This window comes from Eulemur rufifrons, chromosome 8, assembly GCF_041146395.1.
Source record: "Eulemur rufifrons isolate Redbay chromosome 8, OSU_ERuf_1, whole genome shotgun sequence".
Classification (NCBI taxonomy): Eukaryota; Metazoa; Chordata; class Mammalia; order Primates; family Lemuridae; genus Eulemur; species Eulemur rufifrons.
This window is the reverse complement of record NC_090990.1, coordinates 106,427,380-106,452,294: the sequence shown is the minus strand read 5'-3', so window position 1 is coordinate 106,452,294 and position 24,915 is coordinate 106,427,380. Positions and strand designations below refer to the sequence as shown.

General features: G+C 37.8%; 1 protein-coding gene across 2 annotated transcripts in view; it reads left to right on the top strand.

Annotated features, from left to right (window-relative positions):
• Positions 1-24,915, top strand: part of NOTCH2 (notch receptor 2) — a 152,783-nt gene that overhangs the window by 31,506 nt on the left and 96,362 nt on the right. For both annotated transcript variants that reach the window (XM_069480746.1, XM_069480747.1), the window contains exon 2: positions 10,481-10,562. In XM_069480746.1, the coding sequence (XP_069336847.1) occupies positions 10,481-10,562 (82 nt within the window). The remainder of the gene's footprint in view (positions 1-10,480; positions 10,563-24,915) is intronic.

Sequence of the window (24,915 nt, the reverse complement as noted above, 5' to 3'; positions counted from 1 at the left end):
ATGTCGTTGCTTAATGTATATAAAATTTTCGGTCTTTGTCATTCCAGCAACAATTGAATGAGCAAATAGAATGGACGTGCGTGTTTGCAAACCAAATCATGACTGTCTGTTAGTGATTTGGGCTGTTTTTATTAAAATGACTGTTACAACTCCATGGAAATCTAAGTAGTCTTAGAGATAAATTCTTGCTTATACGCACAATAAAGAAAGAGTATGAGTAGTTTGTAAGGCTTATGGAGTTGGAGTACTAGTGTTTTTAGGAAGAACTGATTGAACATTGAAATTCTCAGCTCTTCATCAAATATCTTTAAGTATGCATTATTATTATTTTTATTTTTCTGTTGACCATGAGGCCCAAGTTCTGTTGATGTGGGACATAGATTTGTGTTTGAAAAAACAAAGGAAGAGAGAAATTGAAAACAAAACTAAATAAGAATTGAAGTTTGGGGTTATATTTCATGTTTTCTTTTCCTCTTAGTATTTAATAAAGATTTTGCATTGTTCTGCCATCTTCCTTCCTGTGTTCCAAAGTTTTTGGCCTCTGGCATATTCTCTGGAAATGGGAATGATGTGCATTTACCGTCTCCAGATTTAGATAGTTTCTTTAAAAATCCTAGTTTCTGTGCTTATTTGAAATATCCTGGGTGTGAGTTAAGGGTTTAGAACCTTTTGAGGTTCTTGGGTTTAAGACAGTTCTCAGTGCTTGTGTACAGGAATTTTGGGTTGAATACTGTACACAGGTGGACAGAGTTTGTTTTTGGCTAAAGGTATATAGAGCCTCTGTGACCCAGATAATAATATAAAAATAACGCAGATGTTAGGACCTTAGCTTCTGCAAACCCTGACTTTAGAGCAGTTAGCTATACATGTAGTAGGACTTTATACAGGACTACCTGATCTGCTATCCACCATTTGTGTGGCACGTCAATTATAGTGTTCTGATGACTCCTCTGATTCTTGTGAGTAGTCTTCATTGCTACCAGCCAAGGGTTTTTTTTTTTTTTTAAAAGGCCACGGGGAAGGATGCCCATGGGGAAGTCTGAGCCATTCTCTGGATTTTCCCTGTTTGGTTTTTGCAAGTCTCCATGATTTCATATAACATGTAGTAATCTTAGAGATTTTTCCATTTTCATTTTTAACATGATTTTGTCCCTTATTCTTTATGTTTGGGGAGGGATCTACCTCTAAATTAACAAACACTAGAAATTATCTACTCCATTTAAAAAGTATTCTGAACAATTTAAGCTAAAAGAATACTTTGTTTCTTTTGGGCGGGTAGCAAAGAAGATTATATATATTTATAACTTTTTTTTTCCTGCAAAGAGTACTTAAATGCTTTTGCATGCATTTAAAATTAAGGGCTTTTAAAAAAAAAAGCTGTACTTAACAAAATAGTCTTCAGAAAACTTTAGAAAGGGAGGGTTATACTAAAAGTACAGGAAATTGGTGACAGGCAAAATTTGTCTCGATAACAAGAACAGATATAGATAGTAGAACAGAAGAGATAATAAAAGATATAAGACAATGGAATAGCATCTTATATTGGTCTTTTTTGACCACCAAGCAGCACATAAATATATAGCCCTTTGTGTAGAGAATAGTTTAACTTCTAGATATGATATACTTCTTCCTCTCTGTTGGGTTTTATTACACCAAGCTCCAGAACTTTTTCTACATGTAAACTGTGATTATTTTGGTCAGTGTCATTTTACAAAGAATTAGATACTTATGCAGAAGAAATACATTGGGGCTTCTTTGGATCACCTTGGTGCTTATTATTCCATGGATGTGTATCAGTAAATCTACTCATGGGGAAAATGGTACTGTACAATGGAAACAGAGTATCAATGGTTTACCATTCACTTGGAATTTTTTATTTTGTTTTCTGTATTTGCCATTTGGATATAATTATTTTGGCTTCCATTCAACTTATTTCAATAAATTTTTACCATAATACATATGGCTTAAGATTCATATGGGGGGCCAGGGGTGGAGGATGCATTCTCATTCATGCAAATTTTAGGCCAGGAACTTTCAAAGGTGTTTTAGTTTTATGAAGATTAGAAAAGTACAATTCCACTTTCTCAACTTTTCATCTTCTTTAAAGGCCCGGAAATTTGCATCATTTTTTCATTCTCATTTTCCTTTTCTACTTACACAAAGTGAAATTGTACGTATAAACACATAGGCTGATTGTTGGGTTTGTTAAAAGGTTTTGTCTCAGTTAGAGATACTTAATTCATTGAAGAGCTTATTGAGTATTGAGTACCTGCTGTGATCCATGCACTGTTAGGTCCCAGGTATATAAAGATAAGCCAATTATGGTCACTGCCTTTGTGGAATTTGCATAGAGATGGGAGGTGAACCAGCACTGACAATACATCTGCTCAAGATGAAATGGGAACAGAGGAGGAACATCTGAATCAGACTGGAGGGTCTCTGAGGGCTTTTAAAGGAAGGTAGTGCTTTGTCTATAATTTGAAATATAGTAGGAATTTAACAAGATGGAGAAAGAAGAAAGGGAGGGGAAACATTTTTGAGGTGAAAGAATGTACATGTGTGTAGAGGTGTTGATTAGCAAATCGGCCACATCCTGATTTATAAGTATATGTAGATTTATCAAACCTTATATTTCAGTGGTAGGGCTAAAGGCATTAGTTTCATCTCCAAAACCCAAGAATTGAAATTTATCTCATTCATAATTTAAAATTTTTTTCTGCAGTCCTTAAAAAGACAGAAAAATAAAAGAAGGGAAAAAAACAGTGCTTAGTAGATTTCAGTATATCACAGCAAATATTGATGAATTTTGTTTTTTGCAATACATCTAACATTATAAAATAGGGCAAAATTGGAATTTTAAAAATCAAAGATTGTTCTACATTTAGTAACTCACTGGAATGAATTTCTTTATAAAATGAAAATTGTATTAGTAGTGTTAAAAATACTCTTATTTGTAAGTTCAGTTTTTATTGATTATATTTTCTTAAATCAAGATATATTTTTCAGTTTTTGAAAAGCAGTAGTATTTTGTTATGAACTCTATAGCCTAATCCTTCATCTCTGGATTTGGTATCTTCATCTCAGGTAGAAAACACATTTTCTATTATAGATGATATCTGTAAAGAGCATAGAAATCTTGGAACACCATCAGGAAAATAATATTGGTATCTCCCTTACTGAATTTTTTTTTCTTTTAATCAAGACAGATTTCAAGGAGGAAAACAGATGTTTCTCTACTTCGTTTTTAAATGTACCACTTGGGATTTGAAGCTTCTGTACTTCTTCTGTTTGTTTGGATTTTTTTTTCATGAATCCTAAAAAATGGGATAAAAAATTTAGTGAAAGCTTTGTTGTTTGAAATTGCAGGGTGCTATGAGAATTACTGCAAATCCCTGATGTCTCCTTGTCTTCCCTCAATTCTCCTATTTTTGGTAATAATGTAAGCAGTCATTTTAGAAAACTTTGCTTTGTTCATTTTACTGAGTCTCTTCCAGAGGCCATGTGCCAGAAGCAACAGCAGCCAACCGCAGCCAAGATCCTAGGGCGTAAACTCAGACTTCATCTGTCTCAAATACTGCTACTTGAAATTTGCATAAACGTTGAAGAAAAATTTAAAAGAGCCCTGTATAACTTCTCTTCTTATATTTTAGGAGCCCCAGCCATTCAAGGCATTAAAATGGCTTCTGAGTGAGCAGTGGGTATAAGCACAGACAGACACCGCACTACAGACAGGGAGCAGGATATGAAAGAAATCATGTGAGATAGACCACAGACAGAGGCTTATTTGAAGAGGCTGCAAAGCAACAAGTAATGCCAATTTTAAAAGATTACATGTTAATGCAACAAGTGAGACACATTGAAGCCTGCTCACATTACACCGGCTGGGGTACAAATTTAATTACTCATGTTAGAGATTCCTAAAACAAAGGAAGGCTTTTAAGGCAGTGATATGTAGCTGGCATGATACTGAAAAGCCCTGGAAAACCTAGGTATATGCCTAGAGGAAATTTTAAGGAAGATTTCATCAAGTCTGGACACCATAGGCCTATCCCTAAATGGGTAAATTCCTGAGGCACTGGAACTGGTTAAAATCAATAGAAAGCTTATTCTGTTGTTTGCAGTTTTTATATACAATTGGGACTGATAAACTTGAATAAATACTGGAGCCTTATCTGTACTGAGTTACAGTTAGTGCTAAACAACAAGGGTTCATATTGTATTTCTGAAAGGTTCTTTTTGGAATGATTCTGAGATTGATATTAAAAAGGCATGCTAAGCAATTTTTATTTTGTTTGTATTTAACTTAGAGTCATTTGGGTAGTCACATTTTCTCTACCCCTGCCCCTAACTTCCTTCCATTAGATTGTAAGGACCATGAGGACAGAGATAGTTTTATTTGTGTTTAATTTCCATGCAATGCCTAGTAGAGGGCAATGCACACAGTAATTGTTCAACAAATATTAGTGGACCTGTACTAAAATTGAATGACACTTTTGTTTGCATATAGTGTTTATTTTACCTTTAGTGAATTACTTCCCTTTATGCCTGCAGTGCTATACCTTTTTAAAAGAAGAGCAGTGAGCTGTTTTTTGTTGTTGTTGTTGTTTGTTTTTTTGTAGTAGTTCATTATGTCTTTTGTTAGATTACTAGTGGTGACAACTGGGAAGAATTTATTCCATTTATTAATATCACATTCTAACTTGTGTAGCGCTCTTATATTTTTCCAGATTTCTCAGTTTGTTTAAACTGGGGTTTGATTGATATAACAAGTTTCCTAAAGGTACCATTTATTATACAATCAGTTACCAAGAATTTAAGTACCTACTATGTGAGTTAGCCTTTCTTGAACTTTTACTGTGTATGAGACATTGTTCTATGCTCTTTAAATGTATTAATTCAGTTAATTCTCACCAGGATGCTGAGAGAGATTATCTTTATTTTACAGATGAGGAAACAAGCACAAAGAGGATACAGAGATAGTAAATGGTGGAGTTAGAATTCAAACTCAGATCTGACTGATTTCAGCATCCATGCTTTCAGCTGCTAAAGTGTGTTGCTTCAAATATGTGGAAAAGAAGAACTATTTTCAATTTTCTAAGAACTTAAAAGTGAAAAAGCAGAGACAACTAGAAGACAATATAGAATTAAGTGCTAAACTGTGAGTTATAAGTGTTAGGGGATAAGGGGTCGTGGCCCTGTGAGGACCAGAACCATCAAGAGGAAGCTTTGTGGGCGAGGTAGGAGGTGAGCGGGACCTTGGAGAAATGGGTAGAATTTCGATAGTAAAGGGGAAGGCAGCAATCAGGGGAAGAGGAGACACGAGTGGAGGCATGGAACTGAGTTCAGTGATGATCTGTTCAGGCAAGAGGGGATAAATTGAGCAGAGGAGGCAGTGGAAGTGGTGGGAGGTAATACTGGTCAGGTAAGGCAGGCTCTGATCTTGAAGACCAGCGTGAGGGTTCAGACTGGCTGAAGTAAGAAATGGCTTGTTCTTGGAAGAAAAAAGTACCAGGCTTGGTACTGTGTGAAGGTATTTCATAGCCTCCCGGCTGGCTCTTCTGAGAGCCAAACTAAGAGTAAGTTCTGCAAACCAAGGAAGAACTGAAAGTCATTATAGGTTAGATAGTAGCAGGATGACGCATTACAAGTGGTGCTTCTGGAAGGTTAGATGCTTTCAGAATAAAATCCTTCCCATTTTGGGGGAGCTGGGAAAATGGATGTCTTCAGTCTAGTCTAAAAAGGAATTACTTGAATAAGCTTATATAAGAAGAGGGGGAAAACCCCTTCACTCACTGGAGCATTTCATAATCTTGACTTTTTCAAACATAAATCTGTATTGTTTTCCTTATTTAACATAACCCAGTAGTTTACTCTCCCTTACAGAGTAGAAGCTGTGATCCTTACCGTGGCCTTTTGTGGTCTGACCTTGGCCTGCCTCCCTGACCTGTCTCCTGTTACTTTCCCCCTGGCTTAATAATCTCCAGCCATATGAACCTGGAATATCAGTCTCGTTTCCACCTCAAGGCCTTTGCCTGAGGTGCTCTTCCCTGGTATCTTCATGACTCTTCCTCATTTAAATCTTAGCTCAAAGGATTCCTCTTCAGGGAGACCTTTCTTAGATACTCTTATCTATCTAAAGGATGTGTTTATACCCTAAGACTTTGTGATTTCCATTAGTGGGTTTTGTATCCAATATAACTTATCACTGTTTGAAATGATTTTATTTATTTATTCATTTATTATCCATCTTTTTCTAATAGAAATAAGGCTCATGGGGACAGGGACTTTATTCCATTAACCAGGGTATCTCTGACACCAGACCCTACACCTGCCCATAGTAGATGCTTTCTAAGTATGTTCTGAGTGTTGTAAAAAGCTAGTCCCCAAACACACTGCCTTGAAAATGTTTGAAAATTGGAAATTGTCAAGTGATGGAGCAATAAGATGGAGATTGATTATTTCTCTTTGATTCTTTTTCTGAGGGCATGTACAGATACACACACAAACACAGAGATTGATTTCAGTCAGCCAGTATTTATTGAGTGCCTGCTTTTTGTGGCTTAACATGAAAATTTGGGGAAAAAAATCATTCTTTGTTAGTGCCTAGTTTCTCAGAGTCTATTAAAGCATCAGTTTAAGCATTAGCTCTCTAATTATGGTATGATTTAGCATTTCTGTTTTTACTCTAAAAACATGAAGCTACTTTTAATTTCATTGTTAAATTTGTTTTACATTGGAAAAAATGTAAATTGAATTTTGAAATGAGGTCTTTTCCAGTCTCACTTTCATGGTTTCAAGTTATCAAAGTTTTTCTCTTTGTATGGCAAATACAGTATTCATTTAGAAGTAGCCCCTGTGTAAAGCCATGAATCCCAAGTTTTACTTTATTTTACTTTATTATTATAATTGACAGTTTATAATTGTATAAATTTATGGAGTATGAAGTGATGTTATAATTTATGAATACAATGTGGAAAAATTAAATCAAGCTAGTTAACGTAGCCATCACCTCAAATACTTAACATTTTTTGTGGTGAGAATATTTGAAATTTACTCTCTTAGCAATTTGAAATGCACAATACTCTGTTATTAGCTATATTAACCACACTGTGCATTAGGATTCAAAAAAAGAAAAAAACATATTCCTCCAGTCTAACTGAGGCTTTGTACCTTTTGGCCATCATCTTCCCCTTCCTACACCCCCACATCTATAACCACCATTCTGCTCTCTGCTTCTGAGTTCGATTGTTTTAGGTTCCACATATAAGTGAGAACATGTGGTATTGCCTTTCGTGCCTGGCTTAATACATTTAGCATAATGTTCTCCAATTCTATCCATATTGTTGCAAATGACAGAATTTCCTTCTTTTTAAAGGCTGAGTAGTATTCCATTATGTGATATACAGCACATTTTCTTTATCCATTCATCTGCTGATGGACACTTAGGTTGATTCCATTGTGAATAGTGCTGCAATGAACATGGAGTGCAGACATCTTTTCAACAAACTTGATTTCAAATCTTTTGGGTAAATACTCAGAAGTGGGATTGCTGGATCATATGGTAATTTTATTTTTAGTTTTTTGAGGAACTTCTATATTGTTTTCCATAATGGTTATACTAATTTCCTTTCCCACCATCAGAGTATGAGGGTTCCCTTTTTCCCACATCCTGTTTATTCAGGGCAATATATTGTCATGTAGATCTGCAGTCCCCAACCCCTGGGCCATGGCCTGGTACTGGTCCATGGCCTGGTACTGGTCCATGGCCTGTTAGGTACCAGGCTGTAGAGCTCCACTGTTCCACCACCCGCCCGCATCCATGGAAAAATTGTCTTCCATGAAATTTAGGGAGTGGGATGTGGCGGGGGAGCTGGCCACACAGTAGTAGGTGAACGGCGGGCTTCATCTATATTTATAGCCACTCGCCATTGTACAAATCACCCTCCCAGACCTCCCCACCTCACCATTCATGGAAAAATTGCCTTTCATGAAACCTATCCCTGGTGCTAAAACGTTTGGGGACCACTGATCTAGATCATCCAAGACCTCTAGTAGATTATTTAGTTTTAGGGGATTTTTAAAGTGGACACTCATGCCTTGGTATAGTGGTTCTCAAAGTGTGGTTCCTCAGACCTGTAGCATCAGCCCTACCTGGGAACTTGTTAGGAATGCAGATTCTCAGGTCCCCCCTCTGGACCTACCCAATCAGAAACTGTAGGGGTCAAATCTAACACTCTGCATTTTAACAGGCCCTCTAGGTGATTCTGATGCTTACTAAAGTTTGAGAACCATGGCTTAGTAAATGTTAAAGGTTCAAGGTAGCCTGATCCCACAAATCAGCCAAATGGCATTAATTATTAGCCTGATAAGCCCACCTCCTTTTCAGTCACTGAGTTTGATTGGTTCACTAAGGCTAGGCTATAAAGTTATTTGCTAGATTGATTGCCACATATTGACTTTGGGTTGTTTGTATTTCTCTGAACCTGTCACTGTAATGATTTGCCAGGACACTTAATAGGAACAGGCCATGATTTTTTTTGCACCCACGGCTTTCTGAGTCATGGGTAGCTGGGTCCTTATGCTCTCCTGGATAGAATTCTGTAGGTCCCGGGCATGCCACTCATGTACTTTTAATGAGAGAGCTGTCACTGTTGGATCACAGGGAACCTTCAGGCGCATGTAGTCCATTCCCAGCTTGGTTTACATGTAGGGAAATTGAGCCCCCATGAGGTTGTGCTTTGCTTGGCGTTGCACAGCTAGTTCGGGGTAGAGGCAGGATTGCAGGTCTCCTGACCCTTCCACTGTACCAGGATTCCTGCAGGGGGGCAGAGCTGCAGTTTGTTCTGTGACTGTAGGACATTCCTTTCCTACTGAAAGTTTTTTTTTTTTTTTTTAATTTAAATAAAAAAAGCAAATAGAAAAAAGTCAGGAAGTTCTCATTGAAACTAATAAAAGTGTCTAAAGAGAATGAAAAAATCAGCTTGAGAACTTTGGTATGGAGGAAATAACCTGACATTAACTGTTTTAATTATAGTTGTTGCATTGAGCTTATCAGTGTGGGAAGAGGGAGCATTTGAGTCTTACAGGGAAGTGGGATATGGACAACAAGATGACCCTCTTCCTGAATCTGCCTGTTCAGCTGGCATCCTAGTGACTGCTTGTGTGATCCCAACAGCTGTCATGGAGATGGGTTGGACTTAGAAAGAGACCTGGGTCCTAGGCCCAGCAATGCCACCAGCTCGTAATGTGATGCCCCATGAAGAGGCCATGTAACCTTCCTGACCATCACTTTCTGGTAAATGGGTATAATAATATCTACCCTGCCCATCCTAAGAATTGTCAGGTAGTGGGAGCAGTGTATCTCAGGGGTTAAGAGCACAGTCTCTGGATTCAGACTCCCTAGGTTCAAATTCTGGCTAACTCATTAGTATGACAATAGGCAGGTCACTTATCCTCTCTGTTCTCTCACCTGTGGAATGGGTATAATGAAATTGACTGCTTTATAGGATTATTGTGAAGATTGAATTAGTTCATCTACATAAAGTGCTTAGGACAGTACCTGGTATTTAGTAAGTGCATTGTGTTAGCTGCTATTGTTATTACTATTAGTATTTAAAATTATTATTTTAAGGATGAGATGAGATTTCTGTAAACATGTTCTCAAGTGATGCCACCGCTTGATATAGTACTGGGCAAACAAAGGGCTCTTATGCAGTAATTGTTAATGGAGGAGTTGTTCTGACATCCAGCTTGTGCCTGGGCTCCAGTCTTAATGCCCAGGATGGGCAGCCTTAGAGCCTCTGATATTACACAGTTCATGCATAGAGTGATGTGGCTAGAGGAAACTCAGAGGTGGGAACTTTTCAATTTTGCTTTCAGGTATTTATACATGAACCAGCCTAGGAGATGGACATCTTAATAAGCTCTAAGCTTATTATTCAATTTTGGTTTTTAATTGTTTGACTAGGTTTCTTTCTGTCTTGCCTTTCCAGTTGTTAGGACTCTTGATATGTATTTTGCTAATGAAAATTCCAACTAAAAGCTAAACAATCAATCAAGGTATTGTAATTATCCAGCAAGTGAGTGGCAGACTTTAGGAAGACTTTTGCCTCTCCTGGCTGAGATTAGTGAAAGTTTCTCCTAGTGCTGGTTGGTTTTTTTTTTTTTTCTTTTTTTTTTGAATAGTCTGTTTTGGGGAGAGACTCAGGTGGTAAAGTGGTAAAGACACTTTTTTATTGTCTCTCAGTGGGACTGGGGGAATCAAGAGTTTGAGAATTTTTGATTTTTCTATATGTATAAAATTCTCATTTTATTTATTTTGATCCTCCCTCCTCTGCAATCTCTATTCATGATCTACTCTTCATCTTTATGTAAGCTCCTAAAAGTTAGAGATCATGTCTAACTCATTTATCTGTGTATTTCATTTGTCCTTTTTGTGATTAGTGACTTATTTCTAATGTGCATTTGTTTTTATTTTTAGCATTGCAATGTCGGGATGGCTATGAACCCTGTGTAAATGAAGGAATGTGTGTTACTTACCACAATGGCACAGGATACTGCAAGTAAGTTGTTATCTTCGTATATTTTCTTTTTACAGTAAGACACTGAACAAGATTTGGTTCTACTCCTCTATGTTTAATACTTCTGTGAAATGCTACTGGTTCTTAAACTTTCTTTCTTTCTTTTTCTTTTTTTTTTTTTTTAAAGAGACAGGGTCTTACTCTGTTGGCTAGGTTGGAATACAATGGTGTGATCACAGCTCACTGTAACCTCAAACTGCTGGGCTCAAGTGATACTCCTGGCTAAGTCTCCCAAGTAGCTGGGACTACAGGCGTGCACCACTATGCCTAGCTAATTTTTTTTTGTTTGTTATTTGTAGAGACAAGGTCTCACTATATTGGTCAGGCTGATCTTGAACTCTTGGCCTCAAGCAATCCTCCTGCCTCAGCCTCCCAGAGTGCTGGGATTACAGGTGTGAGCCACTGCACAGGGCCTGGTTCTTGAACTTTCCTGATGCAATTTTTGTGGGGGGTGAGGATGAAAGGATGTGGATGTTAGATAAATAGATAATAAGAACTTCTTACTCTTATCTTTTTCATTATGAAAAAGACTTCAGTGAGTGGCTAGTTATTATACAGGGTATCAGAAAAGTTGCCATACATAAGAAAAATGGGAAATTGTAGCTAAATGTACCTTTATTAATAAAATATTCATTATAAGATTTTACAGAATTTTTGCTTTGTATGGAGACTTTTGGGACACTCTGTATATTGAATACATTCTCTTGAATTTTTCAGTTTAAAGTATAGTCTTAGAATCTCCCTTCAACATGTTAGCTATGATCTTGTTTTTAAGTCAAACCAAGCATATATCAACTTTAATTCTGCTCAGTATAAGTGAATGTTACAGTCATATGAAAGTTTTTTCCAGTGTAAAAAATCCAGTTCTAAAAGAGAGACAGGGAGGAAGATGTATCTACATGTGTGGGGTGGGGAGGGCAGCAGGGACTATGGGTGCACGTTATTACAAGGGGTTAAGCGTGAGGATGAAGGATAGAACTGGGAAATGTTGGCTAGTTCTTAGCTCAAGAGCATTTTTTTCTTTGTTTTCTCCAACTGTCTAGTCTAGCCAGACTTTTTGTTTGTTTGAGGAAGGCTATGAGATAAATAGCTTCTCTAGATTTCCTACAGACCATTTTTTCCTTCTACATCAATTGAAAATTTTCAATGGGAACATATATCCATTTTATTTATTTCATGGAAAATGTTGAGAAAAGATTTGATAATATGAAATTTCTCTTTTTTTTCTTCACTTTTGTGAGGTATAGCTTTTCTTTGCTTTGGTGGAAGTACTTGCTTGATAAGCATTTTAAGTGAGCTTATCCAACACAGTTTTTGTTTTTTCTCTGGATATTCAATTGAATACCAAAAATACTATTAGGACTTTTTTTCCAATCAAGTCCATTCTGACACCAGAATCTAAGTTCTTTAATGTCATAAACAAGATTTTTTTTCCAAGTCAGAAACAATTTTCTTCACTAAAGTGAAAATATTTTAAGCTGTGATGATAGTAAAGCTTAACAATAGGTTGTTTGGTTTGGAATAAAGATAACATTAGAAATGAAAGTTTTTATATAACTGATTATGGGCTGCTCACTTAGTTTTTCTATCTGGGAGAAGAAAAAACACGTGATGTGTTCCCTTCTAAGAATGGAAAAATGACTGGAGATAAGGGAGGGAACTTAGAACCTTAGAATTGGCTACTGAAATCTTATTTAGTTTCTTTGTGGCATCTGGTGCCTAAGGTGCTTGGTTTATTCTATTACTCAGCTCTCTTTTGGTAGTTAACCCCTTGCATTACAATCACTTGTTGATGCATTTGTTTCTGCCACTAGATTATGAGGTCTCAATCTATGGATTTTTGTATAGTTAATGCCTAGTACAGTGCCTGGTATAAAGCTATTGCTCAACAATGTGTTTTCTGAATTAAAAGGTGCTTAGTAGAGATCATCATTCACATGTCTCTTATTCACTTACCTTAAATAAGAAGACACTGGTTCTCTCCTTTGAGAATTTTATTTGTTCCTCATAGTATTCAAGATGATAATGCCATATATGTTCCTCATAGTATTCAAGATGATAATGCCATATAGAGAGGCAAGTTAGTACTGTTTGGAGATAATTCAACTTAGTGACTTATGCAGGGAGAATTTCAAATAGGTTCTAAATGTTGGCTTATATATTTGTGGTCTGACATGGGGAGGGAGGGTTTCTAGGGGAGACCAATTTCTAAGCACTTACCAGGAGAGGACACTAAGGGTCACTGTTGGGAGCAAGCAAATTTGTGGGTTGCTAGTCTCAAACTCTCAAGGAGACAAGGTTGCCCTCAGTTTCTGAAAGAAACACTGCTAGGGGGCAAGGAACAACTTTGTGGTTGATCAAAATGGAGCTGCCTATATTCTGTCCCTGGATACTTGTTAACTGTTGACAGGACGGAATACTTATGGATATGCTTCTGCATGTGTCTCTCAGATATCTTTCAACCTTGTTGTGAGGGAAACAAGCTCCTTGAGAAAGGGAGAGTAAGAAGAAAAATTAGTGAGGTCATCCTTTTGGGAGACCTAGATGAACAACCAAACTTGTGAAAAGAGAATGTTTTCCTGCCTCAGCAAAAGTAATATTAGCCTCTTCAGGAGTGGCAGGGTCAATGTAACTGGACACAGGAAAAGCAAGAACAATATCAAGGAGGCCAAGTCAATCATTTCTACAATGCTGTGCGAATCTCCACAGAATTTTAAGCAAAATTTTAAGCAGAAATATTGTCTGCTTAGCAGACCTTTCAGGATAGTTTCACCAACCTTGCATTTTTCCCTGGGGAAAGAAGGTAATTCAGCTTGTTCAGTAAATATTATTTTTACCACAATAGTAAATAAATATTAAAACACTTAGGAGGTTTATAAAAATTATATCAGGCATGCAGAGCATGTGATTATCTTTTTATTCATGAGATTGCTTAGTGGATTAAGAAAAGAAGGGTGAAGCCAAATTCCTTTTATGGGGGGGTGGGAATTGGTGGAAAATGTTTTAAAGTAGAAGGTATCTGACTAAAGAGCATAATGCTACTGATTCAGCTAAAATATAATGATTGTTTATAGAAATTGTAAAAGTCCTTGATAAGATCACATTGACAGATGAGGATAAGTACTTTTAAAGATTAGTTTTGCACTCAACTCAATTGTTTTTTTCTCACTGTTCAGAGCCTAAGTACCCAGTCTGTGATTAGATTTTGATGCCAGACAAGGAGAACCTGTGTAATCTTGCATAAAACTGAATTATTGCTGCTAAATAGCTGCTGTCAGATCTTAATAAAACCCTCTCACTATAGAGAGATAAGACATTTTATTCTTTCCCTTGTCCTACTGGGAGGTATAAATATATAATTAACTTTGGATGTCATTAATCACTTTCAAGTTGTTTGCCTTGGGCTTTCAAATGTAAACCATTCCAAATCCCAATTTGATTAAAAAATCATGGGCAACTCAAGTTCACTGGGATACTGGTGGTAGGTGAGGTTATGATTTGTACAATTTACCAAATGTGCGTTTTAAGGATAAATTTATTGTAGTTAAAAATCCTTGTCTGCCAATTCTTAACATCTGGGTTGTCTGTGGGTGTGTTTCTAACAACTGCTCTTTCTCTTGACTATGGGTACAATTTCCCTTCATAGGTGTGGTAGTTTTTAATTATTTACTGGACATTGTAGGTGACTCATTTTAAAGTTTATCTTCCACTAAAGAATGTTGAGTTTTGTCTAATAGGTGGTTATATCATTGGTAGATCATCTTTATCCTATGGATGCTTGGTTTTAGGCTTTGTTAGGATGGGTCTACTTCTGTTTTGCCCTTGGTCCAACCCCATAAATCTTAGTCCTGGGATACGGTCTTTATTCCCAAGATGTGACCCTTCTAGGGGCTCACTGAAAAGTATGAGGAGTTTGCCAAGCTCTGGGGTGTTTATCAAGCCCTTCTAATTTGTCAGGACTTGAATTCAAACCTCTGTCTCCCCAGCAGCAGGAGGTGTCTGCTCAGTCTTTTCAGCTTCCCAGCTCTTGCCTTCTCTTGGGTTTCTGAATCTCATCTTGCTCATGTACAGGCAGGAATCATTTAAGGATTTGAGCAGAGTTATGTGCATACTTTGAGGCTACCCCTTTGTGGTTCTGTCTTTTCCAGGATTTCTCCTCCTCAAATTCTAGCTGCTGTAACTGCTCCAGATACCTCTGACACCTCAGCCCAAGAAGACATCCATTTTCTGCTTGCACAATATTCCTTTTCTGCTGCATGGACTGGGGAGTACCTCAAGGGGGAAAGTGGCTGTATAAATTGGGTTTCATGTAGTTTGCTTCCTTTTTTCTGAGGCTTATATCCTTTCCAGTTTCTGCTTTTGGTTGCCCTCTCGATGCCTTTAATATTTTATCCAAAGTTTAAAATTGTTAAGAGCAAGATGGTTGGTCTGATGTAAGTTGCTCTGCCATCATTTTTAATAATGAAAATTGGACATATAAAGGGGTTTTTCAGAATTTCCTACATACCACTTAGGAAGTTTCTAACACAGTGTTTGTGAAACAATGGAAAGTCACTATGAGTTAGTTATACAGGTTCCTGTGGATGGGTGCTTGCACTTGAGAATCTCTACTTTTTGCCAAAGTACCTATCTAAAAACTACATTTTAAAGTGAATTGTTATAAGAATTATAAATAAATGTCACACATTATCTAAAACATGTCTGCTAGCTGTAACATTGAACATTAACAGCTAACAATTTTCCTTGCCAGGATTAGGGAGGGGTAATGGTGGTAGTCCAGGCCTCTTAAATCCATCCAAGAAAACTGGAGCTATTGCTTTATTTGTCCTCTTGGTGAATTTCTGTACAGTAAGCAGAGAATAGAGACACTCAGAATCTCTCAGAACCCAGCTTATAGTGGAGGATACATTGTAATTGTTTTGTTGTGCTGCTCCTCCAGAAAGACATTTTCAAAAGTCATGACTGACACATTTTCCCCTTTCACTCACCTTGTAAGTGCATTCAGTGCTATACAGGGGCAGTGTCAGATCAAAGAAATACACAGGGGAAAATATCAACTGCTAAATCACTTTCTTCCTCTGCTGAAACTGGTTCTGCCAGCTTCTTCCTTTAAGTGGGGTGCCCTAGTTAGCAGAACATCATATACATAGTTTTTCTGGAAGATGCTAGCAGAAGCCTGGTCACTCTTCCATAGTTATTTTCTCTTTTTAACATAAAACAAAGAATGCTATCTTTCGGCTCACTAAATACCTTTCACAGAGTAATCTTTTTATTGAATGTGATGTTTAAGGATTTATTCATTCAAGAGTTATTTATTGCATGCTAGCTGTGTATACCCCATGTAACAGATAAGTCTGTGGTAGCAGTTGCAATTAATTGATATTGTTATCATATAACTTCACACTTCTTTGATAAGTCATAAATAATTATCAGTTCATTAACCTGAACTTCTTAGGTTCAGAGTAAAGTCAGGTATAAAATAACTCACTATAGTGTGGTCTTCTGTGCAGGAACCACCAGCAAATGGCAGGGCTGGGACTAGGGTGAGGAGAGTGAGGCACTTGCCTCAGATGGGAAATTTAAGGGGGTGCCAAAAAACTCAGTAAACCAAGGTCAATAATATTTTAAAGCAATAGCTCAAAAAATCAAAATTAATGCAAAAAAGATGAAAATTACCAAATTTTACGTAAAGAGGTGGTCAGTATTACTGATTTTTTCTTTTGCCTCAGGATCCAGTATGTTCAGCGTGGCATGGGTGGGTGGATTAAGGTACCTGGAAGAGCCTTGCCTGGTGATATGGAAAGGACATAGGTTTTTAAGCAAGGTAGACTTTAGTTTGAATTGTAATTCCTGTTAACAGTAGGATCTTTGCAAAGTTAAAGACTATAGTGCTGGCTAATATTTATTGAACACTTATGTACTAGAGTCCGTCCTCAGTTAAGCTCTTTACATGCATTATTTTAGTTCTCAATTGAGGTAGATAATGTTAATATCCCTGTTTTACCAATGAGATTAAGTAATTTGCCCAAGACCGTAGTCTTTAGCTGACCTGAGATGTGCTTTTGCAAAATGTGCTGTCATTCTGAATCTCAGTTTGCCTGTTAATAAAGTAGGACAAAATTACCTATTTTAAAGTGGTAGTTTAAGCAGGACCTTCTGAAAAGAAAATGTGAAAGATTTGAAAGTATATGAAAGGTGGCTTTTTAGATCAAGAATATGATTAAAACTCTGCTTTATACAGTTCCTGAATTTAAAGTAGAGACAGTAGCATTAAATAGGCCTGAGCATCTCATATAATACTAGAACATGGAACCTACCTGTAGTTACATGAGTGTGCATGGGCCAGGCTTGGTGAGTGTGGCATTTCTGACAAGTGGCCTTTAAAAGCTCAGTGTAATTACTGTAGACAAAATATAAGAAGAGGGCATTGAAGGTGGGGAGAGAGGATATTGTCTGTGAAAGTGTGCTTCAGTAGAGAAAACCAATTTGAAACTTCTCCCTTCTTTTTTTCTAATAGAACATAAGCAAGTCCAGACAGATTTTATGCAGCTGTGAAATTGAGAAAGGTCAAATGCAATGACTTCTGATAAATGTTACCGTCAGCACAAAAGTCACAAGTTGTTAAACATGGCACCCTACATTTGCATAGTGAGTTACAGATGTATATGTATATTTCCTACAAGGCCTTTCCTTGTTTAGGACTTGCAGCCTGGTCCCTCTGACAGTACCATTCCTAGGTGATTTTTATTATTAATACTTACATGCTTTAAAAATTGTTTACAAGTATGGTAAGTGTCCATGAGGGTTCTTTGATAAAGGAAGTCTTGATTACCAACTTCTTATCAACACAGCAACAGAATTCCCATACTCTTTTCAACTAATCTTTATTCTTTAGGTTGAAACCTTTATATATTTCAGTGTTCAGTAAAGAAGTAGGAGAAGGTGGTTCTTAAGTTCTGCCTGTAGCCTTTTGTTTGTCTTGGGTAACTGCCAATAAGTTAAATCAACTAATTTTGGCCTACAAACCTGGCATTAAGAGATGTGGGTTTAGTAGATTCTTTCAACATAGTCTCTAGGTTAACCATAATCCTACATGAAGTTTCTTTCTTATTGTTCAGTTGTGTCTTGTCAGCACCATTAATTTAATGTAGTAATTCTCTTATTCTCCCTTTTCCTTGTCACTAAGCAGAATGAGAAACATTTTTCTTTCAGGATCTGGAGAAGCTTAATTAAATTCTTCATTTTAATTTTGTCTATATTATCTCTTAATCAAGGCTAGCAAAGGAGTAGGGGATATCAGAATGTGATGAAAATGTAATTATCTAAAAATTTCCAAGCACTTTTTTATTTGTTAAGCTAGCATAAATGTGTGGGTGTGATGGAGGTTTTCATTAAGCCCTTTTCCCAACAGCCAGTAGCTAGGACTTTTGTAGGTAGGAATGAAGTTTGGTGTCTTCTTCACTCCCCTGTCGTGTGTGTGTGTGTGTGTGTGTGTGTGTATGAGTGTGTACACATGTGAGCGTATTATGTGAGTAGTTTGTTTTCATATTTGTCCTAGTTAAGTTTTACCTTACATTCCAATGTAAGGTAAATTAAAATTTCTCTTGGGTTTTCCCAAATTTTCTAGATCCTATATATTCACTGTCAGTAACCTTCACCAGCACTTAGTCTTCTATGTCCAAAAATGTATTGCTGATTCTGACTGATGCCATCAGCCTTCCCTTATTAAAAATTAATACGGTTACTGTTTAAAATGTTTCTCTCCTAAATAGTGTCCTATTTTATGAAAAGGGGTTTATGAAAGAAAAGTGAAAGCAAAGATGAAGAAAGGCATTATTTAAGTGACTGGCGGTATTATTCAGTGAACACATTCAACCAGAACATCTGTCCAGTTTTTTTTCTTCACATAAATATGAGGAGAAGGTAGGTGTTAATGAGAAAATAATCTGATCAGGATTTATGTAGAATAGTAGCATTTAGGGTATTGAATCTGTGTAGATAGAGGCTACTTTCCTGTGGCCACTATCTATAATCCTGTATCCTGAACACTGATGGTTAGATTGATTCTGAAGCAGTATAGCATTCGCACTGTTCAAACAAAAGTTTAGTTTTCATCACACTAGTATTTATTGAGCAGGCTACTGTGATTGACCGCTGTGCTTAGTATGGTGAATAGCCAGAAAAGCCCAAGAGGCCTGTGTTACTTGACTTCCTTATTCACAGCATACATACCTAAGGAGTGTCTGCCAGTGAATGTTGTTTCTCCTGCATAAGACATGGTGGCAGTCCTCTGAAGTCCTGCTGTCTTCTTGGTGGGGAGATGAAGCATAGGTAGATGTATAAAATAAAACAGTCTGTAATTGTCCAGTGTAGTGGCACAGATGATAACTGTGGAGAATCAGACAAGAGAACAACTACTATGAGACAGAAGAATAAAATCAGACAATTTTTTTGGTGTACCACTTAGATTCTAAATCTTAGAATATTAGTGGTGCCTTAGGGGATAGATAGGTAGAAGAAGGATGGAAGTAAGGGGCCTGGGAGACTAGAAGGGACTATTATTTCATGGAATAGTCATTACAAATTTCTTCATCGTTTTTTTGCTTAATGACATAGTTTCAAAACTTATCTACATCTCGGTTGATCTCTTCTGTCTATACTCCAAAACCAGTATGTGGATTAATCTAGTTTCACAGTGACAGGTTAGTGATTCAAAAGTCATTCCTTTAGCACGTTAGCTTGAATGTTTGGAGGTTAGGATGCCTAGAGAGAGGGTTCGGGGAGGACCAGGGGACAGGAAGAGAGGGCAGCTGGGAGCAATTGTCTTCCCTTCTCCAGACCTTTTTGGCCTTGACTGTTGATTCTTGTGCTACAGCCAGACAGAGCAGGCAGGTAGGCTTGTGGCCATGTTTTGCAAGGAAAATCAGAAGCCAATAATCTCTAAGACAAGAACAAAATGAGTTGGTATAAGGGGAGTGATAGAAAATAGGGACAATTTTCATATACTTCATGGTTCATTTTTTTCAGTTGAGAATTCAGGTATCTCAACCTCAAATATCTTCTGTCCAACATATCATTGACCAGATCCAATTCATTTGAGGGATCCAGAGTAAGCAAGGATGTGTTAGCCAAGTCTTTGGTTACCCCAAATTAGCTCGGGCCCTTTACTGCTTGTTTCCTCTGATTATACGGTACATATCCAAACCCTCAATTATCCAGAGTAAACCAGAGCTGCCTGTTCTGTATGGAAGACATTTGACAGTGGTTATGATTCTCTTGCTTAAACCATGGTAGGACCTTAGTCATTTAACTGCCTATCACTTTAAGATTTTGAAATGCTGGGTCGTCTTGTATAAGCCAGACACATCTCCATGAGGAATTATTTTACTGGGCAACTTGCCTGTTATGAAACCTCAGTCATCCTGAAAAGTATCTCAGGAACCTCCTTGACTTTAATTTTTCTGTCTTAGTCATACTTGTATATAATGGTTTTGGTGTCTGATGTTCTGTCTCATATTGCTGAAACTTATGGCCATGAATTTCTGGGTCACTCCTAAGAGATGGACAGAACTTGATTACTAATGAAAAGGTGACTCATTTTCTTCCAGGCAAAGGCTGACACTAACTATCAGGGTTCATAATTAGTCTCCACAGCGGCAAACTCTCTAATTATGGGACAGCACCCATTCTTTCTACATTTATAAGAATTAATGATAGCGTGATGAGCTGGGGAAGTAAGATAGACATTTATGCTATGCTGAGAGGATACATAAAAATGATATCTGGATAAAAGTCCTCCATGAATTTACTTAAGTGCTTGAGTCCCTGTGAGTTTAAATTTAGTGCTTCTCTTCCCAGACCATTGTCTTATACACACATCAGTCATTTCTAGTCTTGTGTAATTTATCAGCAGGTCTGATTCCATAGAGACTGAAATGCTGTCTGCCCTCTCTACTGAAGAAAATAGGCTCCCAGGTTGGCCAGTTGTTTTGGGGAAGATAGTAAGGCCTTTCTGTCCCTTTTAGATTCAGGATTCCTTTTCATTCTGCTTATCTTGTTTAAATATATTGTTCCTTCTTTGCTGCTGCTTTGCTTTTCTATGCTTCCTGTGAGTGGGTTGTGTAACAATTCATTTACATAAGCATGTATTGAACTGTCTGTGTACTTAGAAGCATGATCGGTAGGCACTGTGAGGGATATAAATGAAGAGACACAGCACTATTCTTGCCCCAGGGAACCCCTGCTTAGAGAGGGGTAGTGGTCAAGATAGACACAACCATGGACTTTCAAGCACTAACATCAGCAAGCATCATCGCATCCTTGGGTGGTATTGCTGAGGGAGTACAAAAGCCAAGATTGTAGAGTCATCACACTAGGAGGTTGAAGGGTCTTGGGAGAGCTCCTTTCTTACTTCCATTGTTTTATATGTGGGGAGCCCAAGGCTTAATACAGCTAAATGAATTACCCAGTATTACGTAACTGATTAGAACGTAGACTGGACTAAGAGCTGTTTCTCCAGATGCCATTCAGCAATCTAAAGATTCAGCACTATTTCATTTCATTTATGATATCTAGATGAGTATAATTATTTTTGAATTAGGAATCTCTTCAGACCAAACAGTAAACTTTTTAAAGTATCCTGCTTTTAGACATTTTTGGATTTCAGAATTTTGAAGGTGGTCATCTACCAACATTGGGGGATGGAAAGCAGGCTCCCACATTCTCTTTTCTTCTTAGAAATCTTGTTTAATTTTCACTGCCAGTCTCTAAAGAATCTAGCAGTTCATGCTATTGAGGTCACTTTGTAGGATGTTCTATGACTCAGGGCTCCAGGTCCCTGGTGGTTCATGTAGTTAATCTTCTGTCAAAGACTAATGAAAGACTAATGAAAGTGAGAGAGAGAATGAAGACTGTGTGTGTATGTGCGTGTGCAGTGCACACATGCCTCTGTGTGTATGTTGGTTAACTTCATATATGTTTAGGGGGGAAATGTAATTAAAAAAATAATCCACTCCATATGGGGTTGGGCCACTTTGAGTGATTTAGGGGTGAGTGAAGCTTAAGAAGTACTTTATATATATCAGGAATCTTGATTAGTTTTGAAAATCCTTTGGGTAAATAGCTCAACCTAGTGGTTCTCAAACTTCCAGTGTAATTAAAGAGTCTTTTTAGGGTGTAAAGATTCCATGCACCCTTGCATTTTGCCCTTTTGTCTTGTTAAGAATATGAGCACTGAATAGTTGAATGCTTTCTACATGCCAGTCACTGTGTTACGCACTGGGAGTGCAGTGAAGAATAATTCTTAGTCGATTAGGCAAGACAAATAATCGTAATAAAGGCTAATAGTGATATGATACGTCAGGGTTATGGAAACAAATGGGGGTGTCAAGGCTGTTTCTCAGAGGAAATAACATTTAAGCTAAGGCTTAAAGTAGTTTTAAGGGTTTAGCTATGAGAAGAGGATGGGGAAAAGTATTTTGGGCTGAGTAAACAGCATGTACAGAGGTCTGGAGGTGAGAAGTGGTACATTGTAGCATATTCTGGGAGCCGAAAGAGGTTGAGTTTAGCAAGAATGTAGTGCATAAAAGAGATGATTTTGAGAGGAAGCCATTTCTCAGGCAGTTGTTTGAATACAATGTGTAATGTCAAAATCTACAGAGAATTCCAGAATTATTTTAATATACCTTTATGTTTTAATAATTATAACAGCATCTACATATATTCAAATATGGACAAGACACATTTAGTAGTTTAGAGAGTGATTTATAAGGATTGCAGACCCCTTGCAATAACTCTGCAGCTCATAGCTTGGGAACAACTGGCTTAAGTCATTCATTTTTGTCTGTTACGTTGAAGGATGCTTTTTGTAAACTAATATGTTTAGGGTGTGTTCCCATGTTTTAATCACCAGTAGGTACTTTCTCAGGGATCAGTGCAGTCAGATAGGGTAAGGTCGTGATTATGTGCTGGAAGACAGAGGAAAGACCAACTTCTGTTATAGCAGCAATGCAAGTCTTTCAACACAGTTTGTGTGCCCCTGTCGGATCTTTCAAGTGATGATTGAAGAGACTAGGTGCTCAGCTCAGCCTTTGAGTTCTGATAAATGAGCCCAGAGTATGAACTGGAAGATAAGGGCATTTGCACAGTTCTTGTATAAATAAAGCATGGTTTCCCATTGCAGTGGCTACTGATTTTGGTCTCCAATGAAGATGAGTGAGGTTGTGAAATAACAGCTTTAAAGTCTGTACCACTTCAGCTTCTTTTTGGTTTGGATTTATTAAAATAGTTTGCATTTATTGCTTTGTTTGGATGAAGGGGTGAAAAACCTGAACATATGTAAACTAAGTGAGGTGGAGTTTCAGAAGATAATTCCCAGCCTCACAATTCTCCATGAAGTTCTTTTCCTGTGGGAAACTTTTAATTTGGAAGCATACAGCCTAATGTGGGAACCAAGATTAACATTTTCTGAAATACTTTTACAAGAAAAGCAGAAATGTTCTATCCCGGAAGCTGAATTTACATAGTAGAAAAATGGGCTGCCCTGCAGTATTTGGTAGTCTTTGTGTATTAGTTGTGATAACAAGTTTGTGTTGTGGGGGGTGTGTGTGAGAGAGAAGAGAGAGATTGTGTATTTGTCTTTGTTTCCGTTGTATCTAATTGGTAAGGCCCTAGAAAGTGTTTTACCACAAACAGCCCAGTTCTGGGCCCTCCTCTATACATGAATACTTTTCTTTTTTTTTTTTTAAGTTCTTTTTGTTTTTCCTTCTTGCTGAGTAAGCTATAGTGTTTCCTTTTTTTTTTTTTCTTTCTATTTTTGGGGGATGGGAGGTGAGAGTGGGAGTGGGACTGGTAAGAAGAAGTCAACATGACAGAGCTTCTTCCCTTTTCTTCCCCTCTTTACCAGGAAGTTAACTGGCAGTCTTCATGCATTTTTTTTTAAAACAGTCAGTAATTAGCATAACCCATTTAGTTACCTTTACACAGAGTTACAGAATTAAAAACGTTGACAGTCTGATGAGATAACATGCCGGAGGTTCTGGGAGGAGGGAAGATGGGTTAGACCAGTAGGTGGATTGGGCCTCTTGAACACCACCCTAGGAGTTTAGACTTGATTCTGTAGGCTCTGGGCTATCTACGAGTTTGCAGCCAGAATTTGGGAATTGAATGTTATATAGGAACTTTCACTGGTTACAGCCAGCCTTGGCTGTTAGCAATTATTTTTATCTACTTTAACAGGGGAACAGGGAAGGGGCAGGAAACTAAGCTGGCATTATGGTCACAGGAAAGAACAGACTGATTTGGGGCCTTTTCAAACTGCAGACCTTTGTTACTGACCGATGCTTAATTTGGTTTCTGGGTTTTGTTAGTTTTTTCCCCTGCCCTTACCTCATTCACCTTAACGACAGCTCCCCCCTCTAGAGCTCAGCTAGGGCAGGCTGCCACTGCGGATTGGGGGGCCGAGAGGCCCGGAGCAAGAAGAAAGTGGGTTGAAAGCAGAGTTCTGTTTAAAGAATTTTCTGCTGGAAACTAGCCCAGAGGGAGTAAAGAGGAGCTTTAATGAGGAGCAGCTGCAGTGCCGACACAACCCACAGGAGACATTTTTTTCCCCTTCGTTCCACATTCTGTATAGTTTTTTAAAAATCATGATTTTGAAATAGCTGTTTTGTAAAGCACGGCTCCCTTTTTCTTCTTGTATGTGGTGGAGTTTTGCTTTGTTGTTGTTTTCTTTTAATGGACAAATCCTCACTAAAAAAAGCTAAAGACAGAGCTGCAGCAAAGCCCTGGATGCAATTTGGGCTCACCCTGCTGATACAGAACATTCGGTGGAGAAAACAAGGGGAGAGAACACTGGCTTTTATTTGGAAAAGGGGCTTATTTCCTGCTCAGACTTCAGTCATCTTGGAGCTGACACAAGCTGCTACACTGTTTTAAGCTTTTCTCTAGACGAGTGGCTATTCACTTAGAAACGTGAAAGAACAAATTTTTCTGTCCTGTATCACTAAGGAGACGGATCCTGAACTGCAGCCATTGCCAGATAGGTTGGAATTGCTATTCAAATCCCAGCTTTGCTGAAATCTGTAAAGTGGCTACATGTAAACTAATCCAGGCTGCTGGTGACATGTGAGAGTTGGGGTCTGGTTTTCATCTGCTTCAGTGAGGGGGGACTGTATGGGTATCCTTTCAAATGGAATGTTTTCTAGTTCCATTAGGAGGAATCCCTGTTTTTCTCTCGTTTCCTCCCTCCTGCCCTCCCCTTCACCCATTCCCCCGTGTGTGTGTTTGAACAGTAACAATGAAAAAGTGGATCTCTTCATGTCAGAAATGGCAGACTTTT